This window comes from Oryctolagus cuniculus, chromosome 5 (assembly GCF_051225735.1).
Source record: "Oryctolagus cuniculus isolate XC-2025 breed Fujian yellow rabbit chromosome 5, ASM5122573v1, whole genome shotgun sequence".
NCBI classification, from domain to species: domain Eukaryota; kingdom Metazoa; phylum Chordata; class Mammalia; order Lagomorpha; family Leporidae; genus Oryctolagus; species Oryctolagus cuniculus.
In genome coordinates this window covers 112,802,140-112,826,993 of record NC_142871.1, presented here as the reverse complement: position 1 = coordinate 112,826,993, position 24,854 = coordinate 112,802,140, and the positions used below count along the sequence as shown (strand labels likewise).

The 24,854-nt window shown below is 41.3% G+C and overlaps 1 protein-coding gene across 50 annotated transcripts in view; it reads right to left on the bottom strand.

Moving 5' to 3' along the window:
* DST (dystonin) overlaps nucleotides 1-24,854 on the bottom strand; it is a 483,923-nt gene that overhangs the window by 110,606 nt on the left and 348,463 nt on the right. For all 50 annotated transcript variants that reach the window (XR_007923259.3, XR_011388661.2, XR_016233970.1 and 47 more), the window contains 7 exons: nucleotides 22,790-23,332; nucleotides 21,615-21,791; nucleotides 12,871-12,994; nucleotides 4,167-4,375; nucleotides 3,208-3,525; nucleotides 2,595-2,761; nucleotides 577-733 (listed from right to left, as the gene is read on the bottom strand). Coding sequence is in view for 44 of the 50 variants with exons in the window: in XM_051855540.3 (XP_051711500.2) it covers nucleotides 577-733; nucleotides 2,595-2,761; nucleotides 3,208-3,525; nucleotides 4,167-4,375; nucleotides 12,871-12,994; nucleotides 21,615-21,791; nucleotides 22,790-23,332 (1,695 nt within the window). In the remaining 6 variants the exon portion in view is untranslated. The remainder of the gene's footprint in view (nucleotides 1-576; nucleotides 734-2,594; nucleotides 2,762-3,207; nucleotides 3,526-4,166; nucleotides 4,376-12,870; nucleotides 12,995-21,614; nucleotides 21,792-22,789; nucleotides 23,333-24,854) is intronic.

The window sequence follows — 24,854 nt, the reverse complement described above, 5'->3', positions numbered from 1 at the left end:
GCCAAATTATAAGGTGACATGTGCCAGGAACAATCAAAATAAATAAATGAGAATTCAGAATTCCATTTAACAGTGAATTTTAATTATCAAAATGTCAATGACTTAAAAAAAAAAAACACTGCTCCACAAATTTGGACTGGAAAAATTGCCATAACTGATCCTATGACCATTAACTGATTTTATGATTTGATTCAGTTAAGCAAAGACTTGTGAATTGTTTGTGCAGGAAATTCAAATAACCTCTCTCCTCAAGCACTAGGTAAAAATGCTGAATGAAAGAGAAGGATATTTTACTATTGAGAAATGGTAGTAATAACTGAAACTAAGTAGAGGTTTGAGGGAAAAGAAACTTGGATACCAGAACAGTTTGCAACCTGCTAGCTCACTAATGTATCTTTTAAAAAATGAATTAACTGAAAGATTATGTCCTTACATCATGATTTACAGGGTACCAAAATATACAGCACATATATGAGAATGATCTTACATTAGATCATAAGAAACTACCATTAGTCTTTTAACTATTGATGACTGACACAGGCAAACGAAAAATTCACTGTAGACACAATGAGTCACCTTAGTTTCCTCCAAAGATTTTCCTAAACGCTCCGCACCAAAGGAAGGCTGCACAACGGGAACTCTTTCTGTTGTTTCTTTTATCCAGGACTTCAACGAGTTAACAAGGACTTGGAAAGCATCCAGCTGCTCTTGACAAGAAGTTACAGCTTCTTTTCTGGATAAGAAAAATCATAACAAGAACTGAAGCCACAAAAATGTGCTCCAAAGGACTAGTTATTAAGAAGAATTCTATTGCTCTTATATTGGGCTTAATATGAAACAAACAGCTTCCACACACACTCTGACCCTTTGATACAGGAGGAGAGGTTCCTGGGTGGCAAGTGCAATCAGCTAAATAACTATTTTCCTACTGCACAGGCAAGGTTCAGAGCAGCAGTCAGGAAACCTGTAACCCATACGTAATAACACTCTACAACGCTACACAAACTCGAAGACTACATAAACAGTTTTTAACATTATTTAGATTCAATAAGCTTTGATCTGTCCACTTTATGTGATGCTCACTGCCAGCAGGCACAGAACCAGAGAGGAAATGTTTACAAGACACATGCGGAAAACAGTGCCACCTAGTGGTTACCACGCTATACTACATACATGTTAATGGAAAAAAACTGACTAATTCAGGGGGAGAACAGGTTGAAGCCTCCCAAAACGAGATGAAAGCTGACTGCAGGGTTTTAATGGGCGCCTCTCCCACAGATCCAGGAAGTTCCACAGTGCACTATCTACATTCAGCACCAAGGAGGGTGCGCGTGTGGCCAGCCCATGACTAACTGGGAGGATCGTCACATTCGACATGTGGGTGACATGTGTACATATGTGAGCGTGTGGGATACTGGCAGATATGAATGCACTCACTGCAGCTGGATTAATTACTGATGACTACCTCGTTTTAAAGTTGGACCCATCTGAAAGGAAAAATAACCTACAGATTACTTAAGAAAGCCAAGAACATTTCTTCTGTGCAATGTGCATTAAATACAGTGACTTGATGAAAAACATAGCCCTGTGAGTAGCACAGGCAGCACTCAAAAGTTTTATGTAAGGATTATGAGGAAATAATGAAAAGTAGTTGAGAGACAAATGACTATTTTCTAATTTGGGAGGGTCCTTATATGAAACTTCAGTGAAATCAGATGGATATTCTAAATTTACACGAGATCAGAAACACCAAAATTAAGTCAAAAGAATTTTTTCTGCACAGCTTCATCTTAGACTCATGCTCGTTTCTCATCTTGTTTTTTCATGGACTCACGTCTATTCCACCACTCTTTAAAAGATGAACTATTTTACATAAAAGAAGGCCAATGAAACACAACTGAGTGGCCAGTGTTGTGGCACAGTGGGTTAAGTCACTGCCTGGGCCGCCAGCATTGCATATGAGCACTGGTTCAAGTCCCAGCTGTTCCACTACCCATCCAGCTCCCTGCTAATGTGCCTGGGAAAGCAGCCTAAGATGTTGCAAGTACTTGGGTCCCTGCCATCCATGTAAGAGATCTGGATACTGGTTTCAGCCTGGTCCAGCCCCAGCCATTGAAGCCATTTGGAGAGTGAATCAGTGGACAGAAGAGCTCTGTCTTTCCCTCTCTCTGTAAAGTTGTCTTTCAAATAAATAAATAATCTTTATTAAAGAAGTATACTGAAATTGCACATAGATTCTGAATTGAACCCAGAAAGTAAAGAATCACAAGCTGGCTCTCCAGGTTATTTCAACCTTTGCAAATACAAATGTGTTATTTGCAAAGGCTTCAGAGACTACAGTGAGTTTAGATCACTTTTCTTATGCAGTGTTTTCTACTTTTATATAAGAAATACTCAATGTTCATCCTATCTTAACAGATAATACACTTAACAGCAAAAAAAAATCAAAATATAAAAAAGAAACATAAAATATAAAAAAATAGCCCCGGGGTCATTCTTGAATTTCCAAAATTGTTTTAGTTACCTATATAAGTAAATAAAGGTAACTGATTCTAGTTAGTATCCAGAAGAAAAAATTTTGAAGTAATGCTTACTTTTCTTTGATGGTGTCTTCCATTTCCTTAAATTTCTTTGACAAATTATTTGTCTTTTCAAAAACCAAAGCCTTATCACCAGGTAAGCCATGACTGGATATCTCCTTCAGGACACTATGCAAAACTTCAAGATCTTTCTTGTGCTCTAAGAATTCAGAAGTTGATTCCTACAGAGGATTTAGACATTTAGTCATTATAGATACTGATAGATCTTCAAATGACATTCCATCCAGAGATAGGTATGGGACCAGAATCATAAGGAAGAATGATTCAGTCCTCTAAATATAATAAACATGCAGATAAGCTATTTAAAAGAGAGCACAGAAAACTTAATTTAATCTAAAAATCATAATCTATATTTTGTCTCTGTGGGTTCTGGCACATAGATGCTACTTATAAAACTCTGATACATGTGATAAAAGGAATTTATTTCTAATAAAGGAGCCAAAGTTTAAAGGAGAAGATGGGGTTTTATCTACTTATAGGAGGAAAACAAATAGTTACTGCTCCATAAGCAACTAAAATGATTGCTAATCCCAATTCTGCTAGTGGATGTATGAGCCCATCTTAACTCTGAATCCACTTGACAACTCTTGGGGAGTATCAGACGTACCTGCATATACTGAGACAATTCAGTGACATCTTTCCCTGGCACTTCCACTTCAGTAAGAGCCTGAGTTTTTGTTTCTAAAAATGTCTGCAGCTTTTCTGAGAGGTTCTCAAACAGCTCTACTTTGGTTTTCAGCTCCTCCATTTTGGCAAGTTTCTCTTTGTGTTTATGACTTGCTTCCGAAAACCGCACACACAAGTCCTTCATTTTCGCTTGCAATGAGGATGCGGTGGATGGGTCTGTTGTTGCTATAAACTTCTTCACTTTTTCATTCATGGCATTGATGCTGCTCTGACGACCTGCAATATCTTGTTCCAGCATCTGAAACAGACCACGTATTGCCTGTGTCTCACAACAACGATTACAAATAATGCCACAGGGTTTTAAAAAGTTACTATTCATAACAACATGAGCTTGAACAACCTGTGACTAAGGAGGTTAACGGATGGAACTGAATGACAGTCTGAGCTGTCCCTGGAGGAATCCCATCCCAGATCTCTGCAAGGGGGAGCTGGGAACAGCTGGTTAGTTGCTTGAGAGAGGCAGGGGACTGCTGCTACTTAGCCATCTCTGGGCTCTATTGGAGCCTGGGGATTAGCCATGGTCCTAATTTTTGAAAGGCTGGACAACAACAAGCCTGATCTGATTAACCTCATGTGCAGCTGGCTGAAGCAACAGTAAACTAGATAAGAGTCAATGTATGCATACGCTCTCTATGATTAATAAACATTCATGAAAAAGTATACCAAGCCTTTTGTATATTCCTTTGCAGAGAAGTCGTTTTGCACATTTTGTTCAAGAGCTGCTTTCCACACTGTTACAGCCAGGAAATATCTCTTTTTCTGTGCCTAAAACTATCTTAAACTCACATGTTCTTGGAGCTTATAAAACTGTTTCTTGCTTTTTAACTGTAACTGGGATTACTTTTTTTTTTTTTTTTACCTTTTTCACATGTTACTTACAATGTTTTTACTGATGATGTCCTGAAGAGCAGCAGAGTTTAAGGGCACTTGACCTTGTTCTTTGAGAGAACTTTCCACACTGGCCATCCAGTCCAGCATTTCATCCAAGCCATCCTGCACGCTCAGCGAGCGGGTCAGGGTTATCTGGAGCTTTTCATTTCGTTCGTTAACGGACTTGGACAGATCATCGTACCTCCCCACAATGTCATCTAGTCCAAACACATTAGGAAATGTTAGCCACAAAGCTCTCTTTGCCGCATTCCTCTTCAGAAATACACCAAGGTGAATCATAAAGTTGCCATACAAAAGTTAGAATATAAAAAGAAAGTTTAAAGGCTAAATTCATAATGCAAAATTAGAACAGTATCTAATAACCTTAACAGAAATCCAAGCGGAGAATAAAAAATGAATTCTCTGAAACATTATAACATCTATATTTGAAAAGAGATTTTTGGATGCACAGACATTTCAACTGTCCCAGAGAGATGAAAGAGTGGTTTGAACACTGGTCTGAAGTAAGTACTGGATCTCAAACTGACATTTTGAATCAGCTATACTTACTGATAATCACTCTGGGGGAAAGGTGACAGGCACCCAAACAAATTCATGGAAAAATGGGATTAAAGGTAAGTTTAACTTTGGTGCAAAAAATTTCAAAATCCAAACATAGTATATTTTTTTCAAAATACACATTTTCCATGAACTTTTTGAAGACCTTTTGTAACTATTCTCAGGAGACAAAATATAGTTATAAAATTAACCTTTACATATAAAAATGATCACACTCAGTCTTGCACTCTCCCTCTCCCTCTCCTCCAACCCTCCCTTCCCTTCTCTGTCTTCCTCACACAAATATATATGCTAAGTTTCTGTTATTCCATTTGGCAATGCAAATAAATTAAGAAAACAGACAAAGAAAATCCTCTTAAAGTTGAGATTATACTTCTATAACATGCACAAATGAAACTGATTTAAAAGTTTAACAGGAGGAGCTGGCATTGTGGTTCCATGAGTTAAGCTGTGCCTGCCTGCAAGGCCAGCATTCCACAGGAGTGACAGTTGGAGTCCTGGATTCTCCACTTCAGACCCAGCTCCCTACAAATGCAGCTGGGAAAGCAGCAGTACTTGGGCCCCTGCAACCCACATGGGACACCTGAATTGAGTTCCAAGCTCCTGGCTTCGGTTTGGTACAGCCCCAGCCATTGAGTCTGCGTGGGGAGTGGACCAGCAGATGAAAGATCTGTCTGTCTCTGGTTTTCCCTCTCTCTTTGTAACTCTGTGTTCCAAATAAACATTTTTTTTTCCAAAAGAAAATTTGAATAGCAGACAAGTGGGAAAATAAGCTCAACGGGTTAGCCTATCTTATATGAGACACACTACTTTATTTTTATTTATTTATTTATTTATTACAGGCAGAGTGGACAGTGAGAGAGAGAGAGAGACAGAGAGAAAGGTCTTCCTTTTGCCGTTGGTTCACCCTCCAATGGCCACCGCGGCCGGCGCACCGCGCTGATCCAAAGGCAGGAGCCAGGTGCTTATCTTGGTCTCCCATGGGGTGCAGGGCCCAAGCACTTGGGCCATCCTCCACTGCACTCCCAGGCCACAGCAGAGAGCTGGCATGGAGTGGGGCAACCAGGACAGAATCCGGCGCCCCGACTGGGACTAGAACCTGGTGTGCCGGCGCCGCTAGGCAGAGGATTAGCCTAGTGAGCCGCGGCGCCAGCTCTCTACTTTCAATTCTGAAGATTTATGATGCTAAGCAAATCCTTTCTGTCCTGGTTTTCACTTGAATATAATGCCCTATAATTTTTTTAAAAGATTTATTTATTTACTTGAAAGTTAGAGTTACACAGAGAGAGGAGAGGCAGAGAGAGAGAGAGGTCTTCCATCTGCTGATTCACTCCCCTGTTGGCCACAATGGCCAGAGCTGGGCTGATCTGAAGCCAGGAGCTTTCGCTGGGTCTTCCCAGTCGGGCTCAGGGGTCCAAGGACTTTGGGCCATTCTCCACTGCTTTCCCAGGCCACAGCCGAGAGCTGGATTGGAAGTGGAGCAGCCAGGACTTGAACCGGTACCCATAAGGGATGCCAGCACTGCAGGCAGTGGCCTTTCCTGCAGTGCCACACAGCCAGTCCCAATGCTTTAATTTTAACATCCTATATTCTATATTATAGACCCATGAGGAGTTCAAAGAACAATGGTTTTTAATACTCATCTGTCTCTGCAAAACAGATCTGTTTTTAATTGTGAATTTAATTGATCTCTTATTGTCTAAGAATTTGAAAAGCATTTTAATTATTTCTGGGTACCTTAGTCTGATACATTATGGAATGCTTCAGTAAAAGAAATTATATGGAAAATAATATAACCAAACAATATTTCTGTTTTGATTGTTCAAACACTACACTGTTAAAAAAAAAAACAGCTTGACAAATTTTCACTGAATTGAGAGGTTAAGTTTAGATGATTTAAAGAGACAATTGTGCTCCTATTTCTAAAACACAACAAAACCCATAGGAATGTCAAGTAGGGAAGAAGAAGGCATTCAATCAGCACCAAGATTCTGTAAACAGATTCAAATATGATCCATAATTTAAAAGTCGCAAAAGCAGATGGTCGGAATTACAGCTTGAGATTGGCAGGTGACCTAACAGTAGAGCTAGAAACCTGCCATGGGACTCCAAATCCCATTAAGTTGGCATGTACCAATGCCATCTTACTAGTTAAAGTGATCAGTTTAAGTTAATAATTGATAATAAAGATAGGATTAACTGTCAAAGGGGTCACATAAATAAGACCAGTGTCTGCTAATAATAATTGATAGAATTAAAAAGGAGAGAATGACCCAACATGGGAAGCAGGATATACAGCAGACTCATAGAGTGGAAAATGCCCTAAACAGCACTCTGGCCTCAGAATCAGCCCTTAAGGCATTCAGATCTGGCTAAAAAGCCTATGAGAATTTCTCAGGCATGGAAAGCCAAGACACTTTGGCAAAAAATAACCTAAATGAAAGATCTCTGTGAGTGAGATCCCAGCAGAAAGAATGGGCCATCAAAGAAAGAGGTATCTTTCTCTGAAGGGAGAGAACTTCCACTTTGATTATAGCCTTGCCTAAATAAGGTCAGAGTTTGTGGACTCAGAGGCTTCTATAGCCTTGGCAGCTCTTGCCAAGCGCCTTGGGTGATTACTGACATCATAAATAAGAGTGCCGGGGCTGGCGCTGTGGCACAGTGGGTTAAAGCCCTGGCCTGAAGCGCCAGCATCCCATATGGGCACCGGTTCTAGTCCTGGCTGCTCCTTTTCCGATACTGGTCTCTGCTATGGCCAGGGATAGCAGTAGAGGATGGCCCAAGTCCTTGGGCCCCTGTGCCCACATGAGGGACCCAGGGGAGGCTCCTGGCTCCTGGTTTCGGATCGGTGCAGCTCCAGCCCTTGCGGCCATCTGGGGAGTGAACCAGCAGACGGAAGACCTCTCTGTCTCAACTTCTCACTTCTCTCTGTAACTCTTTCAGATAAATAAAATAAAATCTATAAATAAATAAATAAGAGTGTCAATTGTTAAATCAACAACAGGAGTCACTGTGCACTTAATCCCCATGTAGGCTCTCCGTCCTTAATGAGTTGTACTATGTGAATTAATGGTAAAACTAGTATTCAAACAGTACTTTATACTTTGCGTGTCTGTGTGGGTGCAATCTGTTGAAATCCTTACTTAGTATATACTAAGTTGATTTTCTGTATATAAAGATAATTAAAAATGAATCTTAAGGAAGAATGGGATGGGAGAGGGAGTAGGAGATGGGATGGTTTGCAGGTGGGAGGGTGGTTATGGGGGGAAAAACCAGTACCATCCAAAAGTTGTACTTTCAAAATTTATATTTATTAAAAAAATTTTCTAAATAAAATCTGGTATCATTTCTTTGTGAACAAATCTTCTTATATGTGAAAAATTTAAGTATCTAAGTACATTCTATTTTCTACCATATTTGATTTATCATGTATGTCAAAATATGATTGATCAACATGCCAGCAATAAGTGATTAAAAATGTTATACCCAGAAAAAAAAAAGAGAGATTAGCAGGTGAGCTGCTTCTCAATTGGGCAACTCTGTGCATTAACAGGTGAGTAATTTCTACAATATCTTTAGCCATGGTGAGTGGGCTCCCAAACAAAGTTAGCTATTTTCATATAATTAACACATTGAGTGTTACTGTTGGCTATGGACTGCATGTTTTGAGATGGGGCCTTTGGAAGGTGTGGTGTTCTGATAACATAAAAAACATGTATTTGGTCTTTGACCATGGGCTCCCGGAACTGAGCTCCTAAAACCCTTATAATTTTCTGATCAATGGGGGTACTAGAAGTATCTTCTGCACTGATATTTGATTTTAGACCCAAGTTCCTGATACAGATCTGCTAAGACTTTCATAATCTCTTGAGTGATACAGTGACCAACAAAGCTCCTAATTTCCTTGGAATTTCCTACGTGACAGGAATGTCTTTTCTAATGAAGTGACCCGTGGTGGGCTCCTGGATAGCTTCAGGATAGGGGCTGCTTGCCAGGGGAACAAACCATGTGATTAGAGTTGAAGTTTTCAGTCCCAGCTCCTGACCTTCACGGAAGTGAGAGAGACTGAAGGCTGAGTTGATACCAATGGGCCATGAAATAATCAGTCATGCCTATAAAATGAAGCATCCATATGGAATCAACCCAGATGCCCATCAGCTGATGAATGGATGAAGATATTGTGATGTATATACCCTATGGAATACTACTCAGCCATAAAAAAGAACAAAATCCTGTTATTTGCAACAAATGGAGCAACTGGAAACCATTATACTTAGTGAAATAAGTCAATTCCAAAAAGACAAAGCTCATATTTTCTGATATGTGTAAGTTAACACAAAAATTTAAAGAAAAAGTATAGAAATGAATGAACAACTTGTGGTTTGATTTTTTTTTTTTTTAGCCCTTGTTTATATTCCTGTAGAACTGTGGTCTTGCTACTTTTTATTTGTTGAGTACTATGGTTAGTGATGCATTAAGCCTGTGATTTTAGAATGGATTGAAAGCATGTTTTTGTAAGAATTAAAGAAAGAGAAGGAGGGGCCGGTGCTGCGGCACAGCAGGTTAATGCCCTGTCCTGAAACGCTGACATCCAATATGGGTGCTGGTTCGAGACTAGGCTGCTCCACCTCCAATCAGCTCTCTGCTGTGGCCTGGGAAAGCAGCAGAAGATGCCCAAAGATGAGATGGTTGCGGGTAGGAGGGAGGTTATGTAGGGGGAAAGCTGCTTTTCCAAAATCCAAAAGTTGTACTTTGGAAATTTATATTTATTAAATAAAAGTTGAATAAAAAAAAAAAAGAAGATAGCCTAATTCCTTGGGCCCCTGTACCTGTGTGGGAGACCTGGGGGTAGCTCCTGGCTCCTGGCTTCGGATCAGCATAGCTCCAGCCATTGTGGCCAATTGGGGAGTGACCCATCGGATCAAAGACCTCTCTCTCTCTCTCTCTCTCTCTGTGTAACACTGACTTTCAAATAAATAAATTAATTAAAAAAAAAAGAGAGAAGGAAGGAAGGAGTGGGATTGAGTAAGGGAGAAAGGAGGAAGGGAGGGCAGTATGGTGTCTTTTTGGAACTGTGCCTATGAAAGACATGAAATCTGTTCTCTTTTTATTAGTAAAAAAATTTTAAGAAGGGTTAGGAGCTTTTGGAGAGGCGAACACATGAAATTTCTGGAGGATGGCATGCAGAGAATGGGTATGCACATTCAACACATCTTTTTTCCACGCTTCACCCTAAGCATTTCTTTCATCTGTATCCTTCGTAATTTCAATGTTAAATGTACTCAAGGATTGGGGTCATGGAAACCTCACTATTTAGCCAGTTGCTCAGAAGTACAAGTCACAAGCCAGAACCTGTGACTAGCATCTTAAATGGGGGTTGAGGGAACTGAGCCCTTGAACTCTGGGATCTGATGTTCTCTCTAGGTAGACAGAGTCAGAACTCAACCAAATGACAGCAAATGAGGTGGGCACATCCACTGGAAAGTGCTTGTTGTATAGGCAAACAAAACCTCCCAGATCTGGTGACAGGAGCATTCTACACTGGGTTGAGTGAGGTGTGAGCATGGTCTAAGTGTTTCCTCTCAGAGCACGCAGTAAGGGTGAAGCTCTCATGAATGTGGTTAGAGCAATCCCTAGAAGAGCAATGAGAAAGATGATCTGTCTCTGCCGCTCTCTCCCAGGTAAGGACACAGCAAGAAGGGGGCCATTTATCAATCAGGAAGAGGGCCCTGTCCACACTGGTATCTGGACCCTGAGCTTCTAGCCTCCAGAACTAGGAGAAATTACTGCTTACTGTTTAAGCCACGCAGGGTACACCTTTTTGTTATAGGAGCCTAAACTAAGACACTGTAAGCTCTGTACTTCTTAGCGATCAAATATTCTCATTAGTACCTTTTTTATTTTAGTAACAAAAAAGTATTCTAGAAAAAGTACAAAATGAAATCTGCTACAAGAATGTATGTTTCTTTTCTTTTTGCTGAGGAGTTGGATTTTCAAGAAACTCCTCTATATCTGAAATACAGCTGCAAAATTTCTAAGAAATTGTGCCAGCAAGAATTTTGAAAATATTAATATAACATGAATTTTAAAGAACTCAAAATCAAACTATGTACACTTAACAATGGGGACATGTCAGGGCCGGCACTGTGGCATAGCAGGTAAAGTCTACACCTGCGGTGCTGGCATCCCACATGGGCGCCGGTTCAAGACCCAGCTGCTCCACTTCTGATCCAGCTCTCTTTTGTGGCCTGGGAAAGCAGTGGAAAATGGCCCAAGTCCTTGGGCCCCTGCACCCACATGGGAGACCCGGAAGAAGCTCCTGGCTCCTGGCTTCTGGCTTCCTCAGATCAGCACAGCTCTGGCAGTTGTGGCCAACTGGGGAGAGAACCAGAGGATGGAAGATCTCTCTTTCTCTCTGTGTGTAACTCTGACTTTCAAATAAATAACTAAATCTTTAAAGAAAAAAAAAAAAAGAGGACATGTCAAAATGCCTCTGGCGCCGCAGCTCACTAGGCTAATCCTCCGCCTGCAATGCCGACACCCCGGGTTCTAGTTCCTGTTGGATTGCCGGTTCTGTCCTGGTTGCTCCTCTTCCAGTCCAGCTCTCTGCTGTGGTCCAGGAAGGCAGTGGAGGATGGCCCAAGTGCTTGGGCCCTGCACCTGCATGGGAGACCAGGAAGAAGCACCTGGCTCCTGGCTTCGGATTGGCGCAGCACACTGGCCGTAGTGGCCATTTGGCGGGGGTGAATCAACGGAAAAAGGAAGACCTTTCTCTCTGTCTCTGTCTCTCTCACTGTCTAACTCTGCTTGTCAAAAAAAAAAAAAAAAAAAGAAAGAAAAGAAATACAAATAAGTAAGTTTTCTTTTTATCTCCTTCAAAGCATCATGCCTGAGTCTTTACAGCAGTGACCCTCAATGTGGATGTGCAAGGTAACTCACTGGGACAGAGGAACAAAATGTCAGAACTTCCATTCATAATTACATCTTAAACTTAAAAATTCTATATTGTTTTGTGCCTGGAATTATAATACATATAATAATCTAGTAATATGGATGTGTAATTTATAAATATTATAAACATAAAATTACTTATTAATGGGGTTCATGGTCAATAAAGCTTGGATGTGTACCAGAGTGTAAAGGACTTCCCTTCCACAGAGCAGTTATAAAAGAATGAACTTATATTCCTCTCTTTATATAAAATTTCTACTCAGATTTTAATTCATGCTCTATTCTGGGAGAAACATATATTTAGGCATCTGCTATGAAAGTTTTTTTTTATTTCACACATGACTAAACAGAAATATATAATAACTTCAACCCACATGTTAAATATTATGCAAAACAGCAAAGTGAAAACCAAAAAAATGTGTTAAAGACAGTAAACAACATTTAGCTGGTTAATAATCCACTGTGCATTTAGTAAAAACACTGCGGGTAGACACAAAGATAACATGAAAGGTCTTCAGAAAGCTCATGGAAAATGTCTTAGGAAAAGAACTATGCATGGGTTTCAAAATATTGTTTACACCAATATTATCTTTTAATTTTACTTTTCCACACACTTTTTGAAGTTCCACTGTACAATAGCCCTTTCTCTTAAGAAATGTGTTTATCTAATGCAAAGGGCACAGAAGCACTATTATAACTATATACAAATGTCTAGTTTCCCTGAAGAACTGGGGTAACTGGACCCCTGTGAGACTCCCAGCTGCCCACAGAGACGTGAGAACACTGCTTTAAAACACACCTCTTAAGTTCTGGAACTCTTTCTCCCACTGTTGATAAGGATACTCACAGTCTATTTTGGCCCTAAATTGGAAGTCTAGCTCTGCCCTGTCCTATCAACCAAGTAGATTTTACAGTGTCCTATTCTTTGTAGTAGACAATATAAAGTTTTCTCAGTATACATTCTAAATATAAATATGCTCTTTCCAAGCTACATAGCTCCCCACCAAGGTTCTAGTATACCTGCCAAAGAAGGCATACCTTCTCCCAGATTCAACATTACAGGTCAGAGATAAGGATGACAAATAATGCAATACATTCTTGTGAGTGCTTTTTCCATATCTATTAAAAGCCCTTTATTCAGAATTTACCAGTGAGACAGGAAACAAAACAATGAATATCTTACCCAGTGTTTTCTGGATATCATTCTTGGCTGGAAGTAACGATCCCCTGGCATCCAACAGCACTTCAGCCGTTTTCTTCAGTTTTTCTACAGCCACCTGCTGACTTGATATCTGTCCTTGCAGAGCCTGTAGGATTAAAAGCTTTTCAATTATACTGCAGAGGAATAAATAATATGTTTAAAATATGAAAAAAATCATTTACAATAAGATACATTGGACAGAGTAAATTTTCCATCATAAAAATTCTCATCCTTGTAAACTTACCCAGAGTTCTCAGAATAATGCTAGTTACAAAGCAACATTAGCAAAAGAATCAGGCAGTGTAGAGAGCACAAATTCAATCTGGAAATAAACCCTAGAGCACTTGTTCACAATAATTTGCCGGGTTCCTGACTTACCCTCTTACTTTAGCTTCTGCTCCCCCTTAACCCCATTTCTAGATTTTGTGCACTATCCCCCTAACATCAAAACAACAGCAGCAATAGGGACTGATGCTGTGGCACAGCAGATTAAAGCTGCAGCCTGCAGTGCCAGCACCCCAAATGGGCACCAGTTCTAGTGACAGCTGCTCCACTTCCAATCCAGCTCCCTGCTAATGCACCTGGGAAAGCAGTGGAAGATGGCCCAAGTGCTTGGGCCCCTGCACCCATGTGGGAGACCTGGAAGAAGCTCCTGGCTCCTGGCTTCAGCCTGGCCCAGCCCCATCCATTGTAGCCATTTGGGGAGTGAACCAGCAGATGGAAAATCTCTCTTTTTCTCTAACTCTGCCTTTCAAATAAACAAATAAATCTCTTAAAAAACACACACCAATAACAATGATAATAACAACAAAAGCTTCAAACAACAACAAAAGAAAAACTCAACAACAAAAAACACCTTTGGGACTATTTCTGACTGCAAGTAAGGAGACAATCAAAGACTACCATATCATTAGATCCTGAATCAGTATCTACTCCTATTTACTTCAGTTAATTCAATAAAATTACTGAACATCTAACAAATTCAAAAAGGTTTGCTGCATTTTATGAAAATAGAAAAGTAAAGCAGACACAAAGCTTATTCACAAGGATCTTATAGTCGAAGGCAGGAAGTAATAAATCCTGAAGGTAAGAAAAATCACTGGAAGTTGACATGAAGAGAGGGAAATGAGGGCCTCCTCTGTGGTGGTGACACTGAGTCGGGGCCTGAATAAACTGTGGATCTGGACATGTACAAATGGAGAGGGAAAACATTTCCCAGCAGGACAAATACAAGGCACAAAGATGCGGATAGAGAAATCACAGGAGAAGTGGGGAGGCCTGTCCAGTTTGAGAATGTGCATGGGTGGATATATAGAAATAGGGCTGGAAGACCGACAATGTTAGGCTAATGGTTTACATTTTGTCCTGTAGAAATGGGGTGTTACGGGGCTAGCATTGCAGTGTAGCAGATGAGACCACAGCCTGTGAGGCCGGCAACCTCTATGGGTGGTTAGTGTCCTGGCTGCTCCACTTGCCATCCAGCTTTCTGCTCATGGTCCGGGAAAGCAGTGGAAGATGGTCTAAGTACTGCGGCCCCTGAACCCACATGAGAGACCAGGAAGAAGCTCTTGGCTTCTGGCTTCAGCCTGGCCCAGCCCCAGCCACTGCAGACATCTAGGGAGTGAACCAGAGGATGGACAATCTCTCTTTCTCCCTCTCTGTAACTCTGCCTCTCAAATAAATAAATTAATAAATATTTTAAAAATTTAAAAAAAGAATGCATAGCTATTCAAATCATTTGAGTAAAGGGTTGAGTAGGAACATCCTCAGGGCTGAATAATAGGAAGGCTAAATTTGTGACCCTGCAAGGGCAAAATTTAATGGGACAGAAATGAATCAGAGATGCCAGGAGTGAAAATGCAGTGAGGAACACTGAGGGCTGAGGACCAGCGCAGTTTTACTACTCCGTCTGGGCTGAGAAAGTGGAATTAGTTGCAGAGATGGAAAGCATACAAAGGACTTGCTAATGTTACTGAAGCTGCATTGTGCAAGAGAGTAGCCACTAACTTCCTGTGGTTTTTAAATTTATTTTAAATAAATTAGAATCAGATAAAATTACAAATTCAATTCCTCAGCGGACCAAGCCACATTTCCAGCACTTAGTGGCCAGGTATGACTAGTGGCCACCATATTGGCCACAGCAATTACAGAACGTTTCCATCATCACAGGATGTTTTATTAGTACTGCTCAACAGAGTGGGAACAAAGGATGAGATAAGAAGCATCCAGTTCTTGAGCCTAGGTAAGTTACAGAGTTTGTGAACAAAAGTAAGAACAAATTTCAGTGGCAAGTAGCTGCCATTCTCAAATTCACAACTTCAGGGTGCTTCTGGGACCTTCATATGGAGGACACTGAGCACAAACTGGAACTACATAGGCAGAACTGTCAGCTAGGACACCTGATGCAACCGCTGAAGGCCAAAGCACAGCGACACCAGAGAAGGACATGGTAAAGGGTCAGGGAGGGTTCTTGTAGTCAGAGGAATGGGAGAGGAGGCAGAAAATAATGTGATCACAGAGGTGGAAATGAGCCCCAAATAATTCTGTCCTTATTGTTTGGGTATGGTTCAAGTGCGACCTCCACAAGTTCATGTTAAGAGGGGGAGTGGGAGCCAGCATCGTGCCATAGTGGGCTAAGCCTCTACCCACATCCCACATGGGCGCCGTTTCCTGTCCCGGCTGCACCTCTTCTGATCCAGCTCTCTGCTATAGCCTGGAGAATCAGCAGAAGATGGCCAAAGTGCTTGGACCCCTGCACCCACATGAGAGACCCAGAAAAATCTCCTGGCTTTGGATTACCCCAGCTCTGGCCATTGCAGTCATTTAGGGAGTGCACCAGCAGATGGAAGATTTTTCTCACTCTGTCTCTCCCTCTCTGTCTGCAACTCTAACTCTCAAATAAATAAATAAATAAATCTTAAAAGGGGGGGTGGGGGCTTTAAGAAGTGAGGTCATTAGGTCATTGCCTGAGTGCCCTGAGAAGGGATTAAGGTCATTCTCCAGGGACCCTGGCTTCTCACAGAGTGAGTTATTACGAAAGGGACTCTCCTCTCTCTGGCTCCTGTCTCCCCACCTGCTCTCTCCCTCTCTAATGCGCGCTCCCATGATGACATCTGCCACAAAGTGGTGCGGTCAATGGGACCTTTGCAGAGCCAGCACCTTGCTGCCTGGACGTTCAACCTCCGGAAGTGTGAGATAAGCAAACCTTTTTTTTTTTTTTTTAAAGTCCCTCGGGGTTAGGTGTTTTCTTACAGTAATGAAAAAGGAACAAATACATTCCCTCAGCTTAAAGGTAAGACAGATGTTGCAAAAGGTTAGCAATGTCTTATTGGTTTAGAAATGACAATGTAAACCAAAAGAGTAATGCCTTCTTGAACTTCCTGAATGGAGGTCCCTGTGGATCTCTGAGAAAGCAGATGCAGCGGGAGCGAGGAGAAGAGGGGCAGAAGCGTGACCACAGCAAAGTCTTCCCGAAGTCTGGCCCTGCAATCTGAACACCCCTGACACATCTCTGCCCCAGTGGCCTGGCTGGCCACAGAGGCCCTATGCTTAGCTTCAGTTTCACTTAAGGTACTTGAACTCCTCTTCCAGTCTTGCATTCAAATTTCCAAGTCCATACATCCAACTGTAGATGAACTCATGCCTGGCCAAGGGCTCAAGTTTCCAACTGCTTCTTGAATGTTTCCATCTGGGTGTAAACAATCACCTTAGAACTCAGAAGCACTAGATCTGAACCCATCATCTCGTTCCTTGCACCAGTACTTCTTCCTGAGGTTACACCTCATTACCCAAGTAGAAAACCTGATGCGCCTACTGCAGTCTGTCCTCTCAATCTGTTCCTCATACAAATCAAGCACCAAGCCCTGACAATTTTACCTGCTTAATATATATATGTATTTCTATATATTTTATATATTTACTATATACAATATATATTATATATATATATATCTAACATACGTATTTTAAATAATCAGACTTTTGTATTTCTGGATTACTTCAAGACAATCCCTCACTCATGTTACTGACAAAAGACAGCCCATGCTATCTTCAGTCCCACCTTTGTCCACTTTCTGTCCCACAAAGTCCAATGACACAGCCATCTGAGCATCTGTTCACGCTAGACCCAAAGCCTTCATATCTCTACATACTAATCTTTTCACATACCTATACCCTCGTAATCCTGAACCTAGCACTTGCTTGTTCCTTTATATTCAGCTGGGAAGCCTTTCCTCTTTCCTCACACCCCTAGTTCAGCACTTCCCCCCAGGAACTTCCACAATCACCCAGTGACAATTTCTTAATTTGATGGAAGTCCATGTCTTCCATCAAACTGTAAATTTCTTGAGAACCAGGAACTCATTCTATTCAACCTTCTATTCATAGTGTTCCGTCTAGTGCTTGGCACATAGCCACCACCTGATAAAAGTTTCTAGAATGAATGAATAAATAAGCAAGGGTATAAGACCTAAAAAGTTCCTCTTCTGTTTCAGTATTTATTATTGTTTTAAAATAAATACCTAAGGGTTATGGCTAAAATATCAATTAATTTTTTATGATACAAGAAATTATGAGGACACATGGGCAGTCTCTGTATACGCTGAAAACCCACCAACCTATGGCTAACATGGAATTTGTGACCTGAATACCAGATCCTGCAGGTTTTTTAAGCAGAAAAAAATGCACATCAAAGTAACTCTATTTGGGGAATTCTCTTAGAGATTTAGTTTTAAAAAGTGACAGAAATCCCTTGAGACATGGACTTGCTCTATAAACATATTTATATCACATGTTTATTTAGATCTTCTAAATAATGTTAAAAAATTAAGAACAGCTTCTCCCATCCTCAAATTTTTTTCAAAATATGAGTTCCCTGAGGACAGAAACAGGGTTTTAACATCTCTGTGTTTTTGTAAAACCAAACAATGGGTCCACTTCAAAAATGTTCACTGAATGAATAAACATAGTAAAAGTTATTGTGGTTCTAGAAAAACACCCAATACCAAATATGGCTGTGCCTTCCATCTTAACACCTAGAAATGGATTACAAAAGAAGTAGATACATCATTATTTCTTCTCTCCAAATCAGCCCATGCCTTGATTCTCCAAAACTGTGTTCAAAAAGGTTAACAGTTTTCAATTATTACATGTATCAGGTCATAGTTAAGTGTTAGTGGTGGTTATGGTACTATTTTGGAACAAAACTTCAAATTGATATATTCAAATGTGTACCTTAAATTATTTTGAAATGATTTTAATAAAAGTAAATGAAACATGAAAGAAGCATCTGCAACAGGGACTTCTGTAAAATTGTGGCCTTGATCTCTAAAGCTGCAGGCACTTGTCCAGTTTATGAAAGTTTCCTTGCTTGACACCACCAGAGAGTCCAAGAAATCTGGCCCCTTAACTAGTTCCCAACCTGTGTCTCAGAATGGTCCCAGAATCCTATCTTCTGTGTCTATGATGGGGCTAAAATCCTCTTTTATTCTCTCCAAGATCTTGATGTGTGTCACATAGCCCAGTGGTATTAGGCTGTTGACAACACAGCTAATAATCCCCTGAATAGGAATGCTAAAAACAACATGCATTGGACAGAAATACCTCAAATGAATCAACAGGGTACCCCCAAGTCAAATTCATTTTACCACAGAATATAAATAGAAGTTAGTATGTTAGATGTAGATGAATGATTTTTGTTTTAGCTTTATGTGTTTATATTATTGGTAAAAGAAAAATAATTTTAACATGTTGCTAATTTTTCTAAATGGAGACTATCTAATCCTCATAAAAATTTATCCTCACTACATACTAGTATTTTCATCTATAAAAAAATATGTACATATGCCAGGGAAAACCTTAGGCACACATTTAATTTTTAAAATTGTGCTGTGGCTTAATTAGAATTCATTCTCCTTTGAGATGTCTCTCTTTATATTTCTCTGAGTGCCTAAAGAAGTTGTTTTCTACAGGGCTTAGCAAATAAATTTTGCTGTTTTAAAAATTAATCCATATATCTATTTAATTAAAAAGCTATAGCATTCTCTTGGGATTTTCTCTCTGTTTTGCTCTAGTTCCATAAAAATTAGTTTATACAGGATATAATCTGGTTTTTAACATAGGTCTAACTCAACATGTATGTTCTATGTTCTATACCTTTCTTTATATAGGGCATTATGTCCTAACTACATGTAACATAGGAAATCACAGTAATTATTTTAAACTATTGGCATTTCCTACCAAAATAACAGCCTTAACATCTCAGTATCTTCATTTCCGCCACCATATATTCTGTCCTTGGGCACTTATCCAAGTGGAAACTGAAAACTTAATTACAACAGATCTGTTCTTATGCTTGTGGAAAAAAAAAAAAAAAAGAAAGTAAAAACAAATAAAGCTACACTGAAGGCTGGCACTGTGGTGTAGGTTAAGCCTCCTCCTGCAGAACCTGCATCCCATATGGCTGCTCCTTTTCTGATCCAGCTCTCTGCTATGGCCTGGGAAAACAGTGGAAGATGGCCCGAGTGCTTGGGCCCCTGCACCCATGTGGGAGATCCAAGGAAGCTCCTGGCTGCGGATGGGAGGAGCTCCGGCCATTGTGGCCATCTGGGGAGTGAAGCAGTGGATGGAAGACTTCTCTCTCTCTCTGTCTGTAACTCTGCCTCTCAAATAAATCAATAAAATCTTTAAGGAAGAAAAATACTGAAAAAAATATGTCTGAAGGCAGGAGACAACCCATGGGGAAGCTGTATCCATATGGTGGTACTGACCTCACTCAAGACATCTCCCTGACGCCTGGGTAGGGGTTTGGGTTAACTCTCTAGCCCCAGAATGACTCCATCCTCTTTACCTCCTTGCCCCTCTCCTGCCCTCCACTCATCCTTTGCTTCCACCTCCCTTACAGGGCCTTCTCTCAGTTTGGTCTTAACTGCAACATTCACTTCCAGGATGACTTCATTTTCTTCCAACTGCAGAGGCCAGTGCCCGGCAATGCCTAATGTTAAGTCACCCAGTGGAACTCTTCTTTCTAGTTAACAACACAGTGATTTCTGACTTTGTAACTGACACACAGTCAAACTTAAACAGCAGTTGTTTAACAGGCAATCCTGGCAACAGAACTGAATCATCAGCCATGGCAGTACTAAGCTACCGCCACCTATCTACTTAATATCACAGAGTGCGGAGGGTACTTTGAAAGGTCTGTGGGGAACTGAAAGATTTTTATTTCGGTACAAATTAATTTTGAGGTCCATGCCTACTTTCATCACAATTATGCATAAGACTCTTCACAGATTTAGATGAAATTTTCAAGTTCAAAATTGTTGGTCATATTAAATAATAAAAAAATACTACCTCTGTTTACATTAGAATTTTTAAATATACTTTAAATTTTAAAAATAGCAGAGACTCCCTCTGCAGTGTGGGGATGATAAAGATTCCCACAGTGGCAGAAGTCTGACATTAAACCTGCATTTCTGAAAGGGAAAACGGGGGCCAGTGCTGTGACATAATGGGTAAAGTTGCAACACACCAGCATCCCACACTGGTGCTAGTTCGAGTCCCAGCCTGCTAATGCACCTAGGAAAGCAGTGGAGGATGGCCCAAGTTCTTGGGCCCCCTGCACCCACATGGGAGACCTGGAAGAAACTCCTTACACCTGGCTTCCATCTGACCCAGCCCTGGCCACTGCAGGCACCTGGGGAGTGAACCAGCAGGTGGAAGATTTCTTTCTTTCTCTCTCTTTCTCATTCTCTATCTCTGCCTTCTAAATAAATAAAATAAATTTTAAAAAAAGAGAGAGAGAGAGAAAGAGAAGCAGACTTCTTCAGAACTGTGCTAAGTAATAGTAACTGACTTTGTATCTCCATGGATCATGAGGATCCTATATAGGAACCCTAGTCCTGGTCCTTAGAGTTCCTGAATATGACAGTGATAGTCCTTCCCTTGCATCTGGACACTGGACAAGTATTTCTTGAATATCTGCTTTGAGCCATTTTAGGCACTGGGAAAACAGCAATGGACGAAGCAGAGAGGGAGATCTGCCCTCACGGAGCTTAATTCTAATGAAGGAAAAAACAATGAAAAGTATCTGGATAAGGCTGGCGCTGCGGCTCACTAGGCTAATCCTCCGCCTGAGGCACCAGCACCCCAGGTTCTAGTCCCGGTCAGGGCGCCGGACTCTGTCCCGGTTGCTCCGCTTCCAGTCCAGCTCTCTGCTGTGGCCCGGGAAGGCAGTGGAGGATGGCCCAGGTCCTTGGGCCCTGCACCCGCATGGGAGACCAGAAAGAAGCACCTGGCTCCTGGCTTTGGATCGGCACAGCACCGGCCATAGCAGCCATTTGGGGGTGAACCAACGGAAGGAAGACCTTTCTCTCTGTCTCTGTCTCTCTCTCACTGTCTAACTCTGCCTGTCCAAAAAAAAAAAAAAAAAAAAAGTATCTGGATAAATAAGAGGCCTAAACAACTCTAGGTTTTGTTTGGGCAGAAGCTGCTGTGGAATGCAAGTAACAGGCCTTGCAGCCACAGCAAACCGGTCAGGGCAGCAGGAAAAGAACGAACGCACTGTGAAGACACACAACTTCCTCTGGAGGGAGGAATGCACTTCTCCCAAATCCTCCGCTCCTCTACCCTGAGTGAAATTATCACAGAAGTGTGGGAATCGGAAGCCTTCCAGTAACTCTACTGAAGGGCTGGCTTTGGTGCTCGCTGAGGCGTGCCCCCTCTCTCACCTTGGTCTCTTCTAACTGCCTTTGCAGATTCTTGGGGTCCACAGCAATGGGTTCAAGTAAGTGTTTGCTTGCCACGGCCTCACAGGCCTGGAGTCCAGAAAGAAGTCCACAAGAAGCGTCTTCATAGTGTTGGTATTTGTCCACCAGATCTTTAAGATTGTTTCCAAGAACATTGCACTAAAAATCAAGAGAAAAGGGTTGGGGTGAGAGATTAAACTTGACTTTTAACATGTGCCAAATAAACTTACGACCCATGAACTATGAAACCTGGGAAAAAAGAGTTAATTAATAAAAAAGAGTTAATGAAAACTCTATAGTTCTCAGATATTCTCTTTTATATGAAGTATATTCTAAAAAGTCAAAAAGTAACATAAAAATGAGGAGACAGCTTAGATTTATACCAACTCAAAAACATTCACTTAAGGGATGATTTTAATCCAGAATAAAGGATAAAGACAACAACGGTCAAAGGAGGCAGGTTTACCAAGGCATATTCCCACTGGGGTTTACACACCGGGAATGCAGGTATGTATTTTATGGGAAGGTTTCCAACGTGCTTGATAACTTATTTCTGCAAGTTGCACAAGATTCATTAACAAAAGGAGAGCAAATGGCAAATTGTACATTAGAATGAAGCAAAACCCAAAGTCAGCAATAGTCTGTAAATCCTATCAATTCAGCTTACTGTTCAGCAAACAAGGAAATGTGTTCTTACTGTTTTAAACAAAACTCTTGTACTTATTCACAAAAGCAAAAGAAGCAGAATAGTTTGTTAGTTGTTGATTATTAAAGTAACATACTGATCAAGTGTATTTGTAATACAATCACTTGCAATGTTTGTGTAGAGACCTAAGACAATACTTGCATACTTTCCAAGTTCAGTGGCCACAAGCCACTCCATATGCTTGGAGTCAATACATAAATGCCATCTGGTGGTCAGGTTGGATAGCACAGTTTTAGAGTTTAGGCTTCCACAAAAAATAAAAAACTGGGAGCTCTCAATCTTTAAACACTTTTTTCAGAACGAAAGAATACAAGGGAAGTAGGCTGGAACTACCTCTACTCGCTATTTCGGTTTTCAGGTTTCCTACTTCTAATCCCAAAAGGAAAGTTAAGAGGACAGAGTGGAAACAATAACCACAGATTTTCCCCTTAAAAAATAAAAATAGCATTACCTTAGAGTAGAGAGACCTGAACCGATCAGTAGCGTGATCGAGCTTGCCCTGGACTTCTCTGTGGGTGGCAGAGGTGTCAATATTACCCTTGTCAGTCTTGCCGTCTCTCTTGCTGCAAGATTTGGCGGCTTCTAACACTCTGTTTCCAGAAATCGTGATGTACCGCAGGTCCCCTTTGTGAGAAATAACGTCTTCAGAGAAACTCTTCTGCCTCTTTAATTTGGTCATTAAACTATTGAAGTCGTCTGCACCTGCCCCCAGGTTTTCCAGCTCCTGTTCCGCCTGCTGCAGCCAGTGCTCGAACTCGCTATAATCAGCATCGAACTTCTCTAATTCTTCCTGCAGCGAGTGCGTCAACTTCATTTTCTTCTCCGACTCTGCCAGTGCTGTTTCATAATGTGCTTTCAGCTCCTTCATGTTCTTCTGCAGCTTCTCTTTTTCCTCAGGAGAGAGATAGCGACCCTGTTTCTCAAGCAGCGCTTGGGCAGACTGAGTGGCTACGATGACTGCTTGGTGCTGAGAGATGATCTTCTCGTGTTGGGCCTAAGTGAAAACAAACTGACGGTCACTTTAAAGCAAAAGGGGGTTATATCAGGGCCATCAGGAGCTCCAACCAGCTTCAGAGAGGCACAGGGCCACAACTTGGTCTTCATACCCCTTCCCAAGCTGTAAAACATTCCTTTTTATCGCTGAGCTTCAGCATAGCTAGAACTGCATTTTGAGCTCTCCCATTTTATTTTTAAGGAAGTTTCCAACCTTTGCTAGCAAGTACCTAGATAATTGCACAAGACACATACTTTTTTTGAGAAATTTGGGGGAAAATGCTAACAAATAAGGGTGGCTGGTTGGCCCAATATTTATAAGATGCTGCTTAGGGGGCCCGCGCTGTGGCGTAACAGGTAAAGCAGCTGCCTGCAGTGCTGGCATCCTTAATGGGCGCCTGTTCAAAACCTGGCTGCTGCACTTCTGTTCCAGCTCTCTGCTATGGCTTGGGAAAGCAGTACAATATGGCCCAAGTCCTTGGGGCCCTGTTCCCATGTGGGAGACCCAGAAGAAGCTCCTGGCTTCGGATCGACACAGCTTCAGCCGTTGTGGCCAATTGGGGAGTGAACCAGTGGGTTGAAGACCTCTCTCTGGCCGTGGCTCAATAGGCCAATCCTCTGCCTGAGGCGCCGGCACCCCAGGTTCTAGTCCCGGTCGGGGCACTGGATTCTGTCCTGGTCACTCCTCTTCCTGTCCAGCTCTCTGCTCTGGCCCAGGAGTGCAGTGGAGGATGGCCCAAGTGCTTGGGCCCTGCACCTGCATGGGAGACCAGCAGAAGCACCTGGCTCCTGGCTTCCGATCAGCACGGTGCACCTGCCACAGCGCGCCAGCTGCAGCGCACCAGCTGCAGTGGTCATTGCGGGGTGAACCAATGGAAAAGGAAGACCTTTCTCTCTGTCTCTCTCTCTCACTGTCCACTCTGCCTGTCCAAAAAAAAAAAAAAAAACCCTCTCTCTCTGCCCTTCTTTCCTTCTCTGTGTATCTCTGACTTTCAAATAAATAAATAAATCTCAAAAAAAAAAAAAAAAATAAAAAGTTGCTGCTTAGGATGCCCACATCCCATACAGCATGCCCAGGTTGGAATACCGGTTATGCATGTCGTGGGAAGCAGCAAACGGTATGCTCAAATGGTTAATCCTTGCATCCATGTGGAAGATTCAGATTGAGTTCAAGGCTCCTGGCTTCTGCTTGGTCTCATCCCAGCTGTTGCAGGTATTTGGGGAATGAAGCAACAGATGGGGGGACTCTCTCTCTCTTTTTCAAAGTAAAAAAAAAATAATAAATTTCTATTCCAATTCTAAAGCAAACATCTACTGGTTTAATCTGATCATATTTGACTCACTGCTTCTTCATGGTCACCCAAAAGGGATCTCTAAAGTCCTTAAACAATTATTGAGCAGAGAAATGCAATATTTTTAATTAGGAAATTATCCTGAAAAAAACATTTAGGTACAGAGAAAAAAATTGATATTTTAAAGCTTCAACAATAATTAAGCAAGAGCCATGTACAGTCAGAGAAACC